Below are 9734 nucleotides of genomic sequence, written 5' to 3'. Positions count from 1 at the left end.
TTAGCGAAAAGGGCTACTATAGAATAAAGAAAAAATCTCGAAAAAGGTCTAAGCAATATAGAATAAAGAAAAAATAATTTATATATAAAGAAGTGTCAATAAAGAAGATTATTTATTGGAAAAAGAAAAAACTGCATCCTATTTCTTCTCATTTTCCTCAGAATCAGAACCATAAGCACCATTGAAACAACTACAATTCTTCTCATTTTCCTCAGAATCAGAACCATAAGCACCAGCTTGACTTTTCCTATCAAATGCAGATTTTGCCTCTTCAGTGGATTTGGAGTCCAAAACTGCCTTGTAGCCCTTGTAGATGTGATTATCTGGTGAGTGAGTTTTGTTTCCCCCATCTTGAAAGTATTCATTAACACAATTTGCATTATTCACCCTCATAAGCTGACAAAGAATGGTCTATGACGATGGTGACACAAGGATGCACAAATAGACACACAGAAGTTGAAATACTGGTGGGTGAACTCAAACTGCCTAGCTTCAAATTCATGAATGAAAAAATGTGAATCAACTCAGTGACATCGATGTAAACAGATAAGATGAGGTAAAATCTGAAACAGAAATAAATCATAATTTGCACTCAAATCATATGCACTCTCATATTTTTACATCAGTGCAATTAAAATTGCATTGCAAAAAAGAAAAAAGAAAAAAAATCTAAGGTCTTAGAAATAAAATCTGGGTCATCCTCTTCTCACACTCTTCTCTTGACTGCTCACTCCTCTTCTTCTCCTCCAACTTGAACCCAATGTCTCCTCTTCCTCCTCCACCTGAGTAGACGTTACTACTGTTCCTATTCTTCTGGGAACTGGGATATTTCGACTTGCCTCTTCAGGGCTCCGGCGCTCAGCTTCATGGCTATTCAGCATTCCTGATGCCTTTCTTGCTTCAACTTCTTTTGGAAACAGAAATTGTATCGTGTTCCAAAGAACTATGTTCATTGTGCAAGATCACCCATTGCTGCAAACTCAAAGGAAGATTACTTTTAAAGCCCATACAAGCTCCTAATAAAAGAAAATTCTTCAAATCTCTAATTTCTTACGACCGTCTCGTACCTAATTAGCTGCCTGCATTTTAGGCATCGCTTTCCACATTTATCGGCAGCCGATCGAAGGCATTTCTTGCAAAAGCTGCAAGACGAAAATCTCTATTAGGACAATAAATTCAAAAGAAAATACTCAAAAGGAGGGAATTAATCCATTGAAGAGCAAGAAAATCATGTACTGTTTGAATTTGTTTATTCATCTTTGTTTTCTTTACCTGCGGCCACAAGGAGTGGTACTCGGTTCGAAGCAAATCTTAAGACAAATCTGTATGTCCAGATTACAAAATGAACTCAAATATATATATAGTTTGATCGGTACAAGTGGAAATCTACAACTGAAAACTGGGCAACCAATATTAAGCTTAGAAGTTCCTTACAGCGAAAGAGAGCTTTTCCCTTAGTTTATCCATGCAAGGGAAATATGAACTCGAATGAGAAACATCAGAAGATTCCTCTGGCAAAGCAGCTTTGCCTTCTTTTCTCTGCTTCTCTTCGATAACTCTACTTTTTGATCCACCTTTTCTGCAGATAATCATAACTTTACTTAAAAGTAAAGCCAAGAGCCTTTGCCGATCCCAATTCAAGTTGGGCGACGCAGAGCCTTCGCCAAACAGGGATTCCTGCAAGCTCCTGTTGGGCATATACTCATACACAAAAAACCTCTTCTTCTCAACACAATACCCCAAAAGAGAAACAACAAACGGCGACCGCAGCCCACCGAGAATCTGCAACTCATTCTGAAACTCCCTCTCCGCCTGCAACGAAGACGCATCGAGCTTCTTAACAGCGACAGACTTCCCATCACAGAGAATACACCGAAATCCTAAGTGGCCGACTTCAGCTCCCTATAAGAACCTCTGCAACTTCAGCGGCGAATGGGCTGGTGCGGGAGCGATCGACGAGGGAGTACCATAGATAAAACAGGAACAAGACGAGACTAATAAAGTACAAAACTGAAGCCGAGATGGTAAGAGCCAGGAACAAAATAATCTGATCCAAACTCCTCAAGGTTTCTAAAAGGACTTACCCTCAGGTTCTTCCTGCGAGAAGGAGAGGATAAAAGGAAGCCTCAGCTGCAAAAAACAAAGATGCACGAAGTATGAAATAAAGTAGAATCAATAAGTGTGTAGACACGCGTCATACTGGAAAATGGAGAAAAAAGTTGTCATAGGAGAGAGAAACTTGTCTCTCATGCAACAGGGAGAAGTTTAAGTTTAAAAAAAATAAACAGTACTAAATAATAAGATTTAGTGTATAAATTTCAGATTCTCTAACTATAATAAATTATATTTTGGGAAAGGGGAAGCTAGGCCTGAGGCAACGAGCGAGAAAACTACAGCGCGCGCTAGCAGCAGGCAAGAAAACGGCTGCGCGCTAACGCGCAACGGCTTTCGCGCTAGCGCTCAATATCCTTTCGCTTTATAAGATGTCCTATGGCTCTTTCATATTCAATTTTACATAATGAGACAACCCCCCGGGCCCCCACCCCCAATGAGGGTGTCAATGGCCAACCCACGTGAAGCATGTCTACATCAAAAAGTGACCATCGTGCAGCATGCCTATATTTAAAAATGGCCGTCGTGCAGCATGCCTATATCCAAAAATGACCCACAACAATGGGCGCGCCTCACCCGTACCTCACAGTCACATCTCACGTTATTTTGGAAACATTTCAGATGTTCTGATGTGCGGCCACGACATATTATCAAATCAATGTGAGATGCGTTGTGTGAATAGCAGATGCAAACTCCTATTAACAATGAAAGTTGAGCAAATGGCAAGACTGGTACATGCAAATTGGGTGGGGCACTTCCCCACCCGAGACCAGTTTGGACATGTGGCAAAGGTTCATTGTCGCATTGTGATTAGTTACTATTACGGGTTGAAAACCCCGGGCAGGACCCACAGACTACGAATCGGATCAAACCTGCGCCCGAACCAGATAACCACTTACCAACCACATCAAGATAACCCGCATTACACATCAAGATAACCCACAGACTACGAATCAAGCACGAGGTGCTTGTTTCAAACCATAGAGAGCCTTCTGTAGCATACAAACATTGGAGGGGTATTGCGAATCCTCAAAGCCTTGAGGTTGGCACATATAAACAGTTTCATATAAATCACCATGCAAGAAAGAATTGCTGACATCAAGTTGTCGAATCCGCCACTCCCTTTAGGTGTGGTGATGATTTTTTTGGACTTGGTCCTCTTGCCCTTTAATTTCAAGGTTTATGATGCAGGGACGTTTGCCCAAATAATTTCAAGGTTTAATGGTGGAGAATAGAAGTAAAAGCAATGGTGATGACATAGTACCATGTCTATGTTTCTTCGAACACCCAGCACCCATCTATCTCTGTCTCTGTCTCTCTCTCTTTGTTATGTGTGTGTGATTTGACTGTGTCTATCTCAAATTAATCTCCATTGGTTGCTATTTATAAAGGAAGACATGGAAATGAAGTATTAACTGCTAATGTATTTGCATTAACATTATAGAATTAATCCATATTTCTAATTCGAGGGCGAGTGGATCTCTCTTTCTGTCTATCTCTCTTTGGCCCCAACTTGTCTAGGGTCTAAATTATCTAATGGCATCAAAAGCCAATGTTTATTCCCTTATTATTTTTTGTAGTGATTAATTATTTTTATTAATTTAATTATATTTTTTTATTAATTATTAATTATCTTTCGTAATTATTATTTATTTTATATGATTTTAATATTATTTTGAAATTGGTAAATTATTTTATATAAAATAATACAAATTGAGCTCAAATTTACCAAATAGTCTATTTTAGGGGTAAAATAGTAAAAACAGGGCATTTTAGATGTTAACAGTTTGGTCCAATACAAACAAACCAAAGTATTCAGAGCCTCTGAAAAGTAGAAAAGCATCAATGCCTCTTTTCAGATTTCAGACAGTTTTAATATATTTTTAACTTTTTAGACTTCAGATTTCAGATTTATCAAACACTACTTAATTTCATACTGTAAGGCCTGAGTATCAGGTAACTGGATGTAGGATGAAGGGTTGCATTGTGTTGGAGTGAAGTATTCCTTCAACTTTGTAGGTTGGGCATCATTGATTCCGGCCATTTGATTTCGGCGTTGATGATGGAGGTATCTCTCTATTTCAAGTATAGGTTCTACAGTTTATCTCCTTAAAGATCTCCTTCCCAACATACAACACAGAAGTCCCTTTTCTTTTATTTGAATTTAAAATTTTGAGTTTAATTTCAAATGTGGATTTTGCAAATTGAATTCTGAAATTTAAACTCAACTTTTAAAACTTTCTCTATTTTTTTTTTAATTTAAATTCAAACTAAGCCTTTGAAATTTAAATTCCTAAAATCTAAATTGAAATTAAAAAAAATTCTTTTTTTTCTGTTTTTTTTATTTTTTTTAAGGCAAACAAATCAACCACACAACCTAGGGGCTGACCTAGGGTTTCCTAAACTAGTTGTTCAACCAATGTGAATCCTTTTAGGTTCACTTGTAATTACACCACTTCCTTTGGTTAGCCAGGTAAGAGGTGGGGATGTGGGAGGCTCCTTTTGCTCTCGCAAGGACCTAATTAAGTAACTACAAAACCTGCTTAGGCTTAGCCATTTAACCTCTTTCCTTAGAAACCAACTGCCGGTTATGAAAAATAATTCCAAGCTTTCCTAAAATTCAGTACACCTTTGAACCAAATGTGAGGCTTCCCTAAAGGATCTTGCTATCCAAATTTTAAATTAGGGTTTAGGGTGAACCACACATGAAAGGTGGTGATTTTTTGGCCAAGGGAGGGTGATGAAACCCCCCCCCCCTTATCATATTTAAGTTGGATTGCCCTTAAATAGATTAAGGGAAATAAACAAAATAAACATAACAAATGCAACTAGCTACAATGCATGAACAATTGTTTCTAAAATGCAATTCAGCAATTAAACATACAAGAATAAAACAAACAAACTAAGCAAAAGGAACAATTAAAATAATAAAAAGAATACCTAACACATTCACAACTAATAATAATAATTTCAGAAATTAAATAAACCTATATGATGCATGCTCTAGAATATCATACCCTAAATATTGGAATGAAAATGCAATAAAAATATTAACCAAAAATTTTTGATTTTTTTTTAATTTTTTTATTTTAAAATTTAAATTTTTGGGAGTTTAAATTCAAATTCAGATTTTCAAATTTAAATTCTTAAAATTTAAATTTGAATTTTTTTAATTTTTAACTTTTTTTATTTTTTTTCAATTTATTTTAAATTCGAAAATTTAAAATTTAAATTTCGAAATTTGAAATTCAAATTCAAATTAAAAATTAAATTTAAATTCAAATTTGAAATTTAAACTCAAATTCGAAAATTTCAACAATTTCCTATTTAGAAATTAATTATTCAATTAAACAACTAAAAGAAAAGAAATTAAATAAAGCAACAAATAATAATTGTAAATAGAAAATAAAACAACTTTTTGCTAAACAGAATTAACAACTACCAAAACAAATTCTAACAAACTAATTGCTAATCTAAAGATTAAACTAAAAATAAAATGATCAAAAAGAAAATTATGCAAGAAATAGATAAAATAAAAGAAAAAAATATACTGATTTTTTGTATTTATATTTTTTTCGTTTTTTAATAAAAGAAAAAACAAATCTAAAAATTAATACAAAAATAAAAATAGCGAAAGAAAAATACGCTGTAAAAATAAATAAAATAAAATAAATGAAATTATTTATTTATTTTTTTTGTTTTTTATTGTTTTTTATCGAAATAAAAGGAAAAAATGAATCTAAAATTTAAACCAAAAATAAATAAAATAAAATAAACAAAATAAAACTATTCTACAAGAAATAAAATAAAATAAAATAAGCAATTATTTTTTTTATTTTTCTAAATCTGAAATAAAAGAAAAACACAAACCTAATAAAGCAAAAAAAAAAATCAAACCAGAAATTAAAATAAAGAAAGAATAGTAGACCTAGAAACAAAATGGAAGCAAAATAATACTAAAAAAATCGGATCTAGAAAAAAAATTAATTCAAAAAATTCAAAAATAACTATTCTATAAAAAAAAGTTTGAAAATAAAAATAATAAAATTAAAAATAAAATGGAATGACTACACCTGAAACGCAATCCAATTTCTCTTCTCTTCTCTTCCGTCCCGTAATCCCACAACACTCTGGTACCCCACCTACCGCTATTCCATCCTACAGAATCAAAGAGAAACAAGAACTAAACTAAGATATCAGATCAAGTAATAAAACGAAAAAGAAAAAATAATGAAGCATATCCGAAAAAAGTAAATAAAAATTTTTTTTCGTGTCTCCCCGACAACGGTGCCAAAAACTTGGTGTGTCTGGAAGCGCGTCTTTAAACACTCCGGAACACCAGTTTAAAGATTTATAATTTTTACCATTTCTCAAACAACTACTTACGTAGTAAATGGGTGAGAACGGGTCGTATCCACAGGGAAGTAAGTGAAAAATTAATATATACTTAGATTCAGACAAGAGAATGCATTTGGGAATGGCAAAAAATACAAAAATAAAATCTATTATTGCTGAAAGTAAATGTTTCAAATTTAAACAAGACAATAAATAAAAATCAAAATTTAATAAAGTATGGGAATCAACAAAGGAAATAAAAGAAATAAATAAAAAACCGGGTAGAAACCCCTCCTGACAAGAACCGGGCATTTGTTCTTTCTACAACCTTCGAACCCCTCGAGACACCTTAGCCTTGAACAGCAAGAATTCAAATCTGCAAAACAGAGAAACGAAAAAGAATTAAATTTAAAAGATTATAGAAATAAAAATAATAGAAAAGAAAATAAAGAAAAGAAAAGAATGGTTGATCTGATCCAATGGCGGTAGTTGCAGAATGGTTGAACAGCTTATAGAAACCCTTCCTGACAAGATTTGGACGTCCTCTCCTTCTACAACCCTTGAACTCCTCAAGAAATCTTAGCCTTGTAACTGGGTGAATTGATCGACCCCTTCTCTAGGGCCCTTGGGGTCCTTTTTATAGAGAATGGTGGATATAACTGAAATTATAGAGAAAGAGGGGGGCAACTGTTGGGTTTTAGCAAAAATATGGGTGCCTTAAGGTTTAGAATGAAGGGTTAGGATGGTTCTAGGGTGATTCTAAGGCTGAAAAGAAAAGGAGAAGGCACCCAATATTATGTAAGGCTGAGATTCAATGGCTAAAGACTGAATGGTTAAGATTAGAAGTTAGGTGGATGCTAGGGTTAGAATGCTAAAAAGAGAGTGCCCTAGAATGGATGGTGGAGATTAGAAGGGATGGAATGTGAGGATTTAGCAATTAGGGGTGGTTAGGGTTTGTTAAGAGTGAAAGGAATGGGTTAAAAGGTGCCCTAGGGTTTGCTAAGGCGTGGGGAGCATGCTAATACAGTAGGAGGGGCGCCAAACTAGGTTTAGTTTTTCACAAAAACACCCCCTCTCTTAGTTGGACTTTACACCAGCTTCCCAAAATCTGCATTTCAGCCATGAAAACTTTCCAGTTTTCCCTAGAATTTGTATAGAGACCCTTAGAGGCCACAACATTGCATTTAACTGGGAAAAAGGCACATCTTGACTATTCTAAGTCTGAAAATACCCCTAAATTGATGCCCTTAAGGCATCAAAATGCAAAGTTATCAGAAACACATCAGCATCAAGCATTGGCCCTCTCCTTGGGAGTAGGTTCTTCAGCTTCCTTTGGCTTTGACACTTCAGAAAGCACTGGGGCATTCCCTGTGGCGTTAGCCCTCAGCGTGGAGCTAGTACTTTCATTGGGAGAACCCTTGCCTCGTCGATTGTGCTTAGCTCCTCTAGGGGTAGTCCTCTCCCTCAGTACCTGGACGTTAGGCGCTCAAGGAGAGCTCTCAAAATCACTACAGTCACTTCCACTACTGGATGAGGTAGAAGGGGAACTGCTAGTAGACTCCAATTAGGGAATTCATAGCACTCAAGTCTAGAGTCCGAGAATGACATGGTTGAAGGTGAGAATCCTATACTTAGGGAATCGACTGGTTGGTAGCTAAGGTCCTTGAGATCACAAGTGAAGATTCGAGGATCAAGCGAATGGTGTGGACTCACTCAACCAACGTCCCTATTTAAAGGAAAACGTACGACTCAGATCTCTTTGATTCAACGGCCACAGAACAACTGATCTAATAGCCCAAACCAACGTGTTACATGTGGCATCGAATTCGGGGCAACGAAATGACATCGAGGAACAAACCGGTCTATCCTTCAACTCTGGGTCAAGAGCGACCCAAACCGGATACCCCTTTGCACTGTCTCACGCACAGCAACGGCCGGTCAACACTGGTGCCCGCCCTGTGCTAGATAATGACAAAACTCGTACGAGGCACAACTGGCGTACACAGACGTCCCACACTTGTGCCGGCCACGGTCCTGCTTTCTCATTCCATTGTCATCGTCCAATGAGACAAGAAGCAAACAAGAAAGTAGTTATCACACAAGCGCCAAGAAGAGTCCTAATTAGCCGAGGCCAAGGTTCAAACTATTGGGTTAAAATTCTTCAATTGCATCTAAAAAACATTATTCATATTGGGTTGAACATTTTTAAATTTTGAATGAGCTGAAACCCCAACTTGAGCCCAATGTAGTTAAAATTCTTCAATTCAGACAACCCGATTTAATGCCAGTTTGAGAGGATCGAAGCAGGCCCCACATAGACAATATATTTGGTGGAAAATCAATAGAGTCCAAATTTATATTAGATAAGATTTAGTGTATAAATTTGAGATTCTCTAACTATAATAAATTCTATTTTGGTAAAGGGGCCTGTGGTTCAAGCGGAGGCAACAAGCGAGAAAACGTCTAGGGGCAGCAAGCAACAAAACTACAGCGCAAGAAAACGGCTGCGCGCTAATGCGCAACGGCTTTCCCGCTAGCGCTCAATATCCTTTCGCTTTATAAGATGAACTATGGCTCTTTCATATTCAATTTGACATAATGAGACACCCCCCCGGGCCCCCACCCCCAATAAGGGTGTCAATGGGCCACCTCACGTGAAGCATGTCTATAACAAAAAGCGACCATCGTGCAGCATGCCTATATCAAAAAATGGCCGTCGTGCAGCATGCCTATATTCAAAAATGACCACAACAATGGGCGCGCCTCACCCGTACCTCACGGTCACATCTCACCTTATATTAGAAACATTTCTTATAAATAATAAATACAAATATAAGAGATATTCTTAATGTGCGGCTAAGAAGCGCTGTGTGAATAGCAGATACAAACTCCTATTAACAATGGAAGTTGAGCAAATGGCGAGACCGGCACACGCAAATTGGGTGGGGCATTTCCCCACCTGAGACCAGTTTGGACGTGTGGCAAAGGGTTCCGTGTCGCATTGTGATTAGTTACTATTACGAGTCGAAAGCCCCGGGCAGGACCCACAGACTACGAATCGGATCAAACATGCGTCCGAACCAGATAACCACTTACCGACCACATCAAGATAGCCCGAGATCCATTGGAGACGGACGACCCATCCAATGATCCAAATGCATTATACATTTGTACTTGCACTGTCATCGTACTGTTACATATCCGTTAAATTGTTTTTTATGAATCGATATAATTGCAAGTATGCTGCTATTCTCTATATAGTCTTCTCCACCTCAGTATGATAAACT

General features: G+C 36.7%; 1 protein-coding gene across 3 annotated transcripts; it reads right to left on the bottom strand.

The window, feature by feature from the left end:
- Window positions 1-472: 472 nt before the first annotated feature.
- LOC148867246 (uncharacterized) lies at window positions 473-3382 on the bottom strand. 3 transcript variants are annotated; one of them, XM_088980049.1, is made up of 5 exons: window positions 2085-2495; window positions 1435-1937; window positions 1273-1322; window positions 1068-1142; window positions 473-972 (listed from the first exon to the last, which is right to left on the bottom strand). In XM_088980049.1, the coding sequence occupies exons 2-5, from the start codon at window positions 1696-1698 to the stop codon at window positions 963-965; spliced, it is 399 nt and encodes a 132-aa protein (XP_088836175.1). In that variant the 5' UTR covers window positions 1699-1937; window positions 2085-2495; the 3' UTR covers window positions 473-962. The 3 variants fall into 3 exon arrangements, with proteins under 3 accessions (XP_088836175.1, XP_088836174.1, XP_088836173.1); XM_088980048.1 differs by having other exon boundaries at window positions 1435-2010; window positions 2085-2490; XM_088980047.1 differs by having other exon boundaries at window positions 1435-3382.
- Window positions 3383-9734: the final 6352 nt, after the last annotated feature.

Source organism: Nelumbo lutea, chromosome 3 (assembly GCF_056320005.1).
Source record: "Nelumbo lutea isolate HS-2025 chromosome 3, American lotus-T2T, whole genome shotgun sequence".
Taxonomy (NCBI): Eukaryota; Viridiplantae; Streptophyta; class Magnoliopsida; order Proteales; family Nelumbonaceae; genus Nelumbo; species Nelumbo lutea.
The sequence above is the reverse complement of the archived record's forward strand: the minus strand, read 5'-3'. Positions and strand labels throughout refer to the sequence as shown.

Coding starts and splice junctions, on each gene's coding strand:
- LOC148867246 (XM_088980047.1), bottom strand. CDS start 1,698: ATGCCCAACAGGAGCTTGCAGGAATCCCTGTTTGGCGAAGGCTCTGCG. Junction 1,323..1,434: donor GGGAAAAGCTCTCTTTCGCT/GTAAGGAACTTC, acceptor CTGGACATACAG/ATTTGTCTTAAGATTTGCTT. Junction 1,143..1,272: donor ACCACTCCTTGTGGCCGCAG/GTAAAGAAAACA, acceptor TTCGTCTTGCAG/CTTTTGCAAGAAATGCCTTC.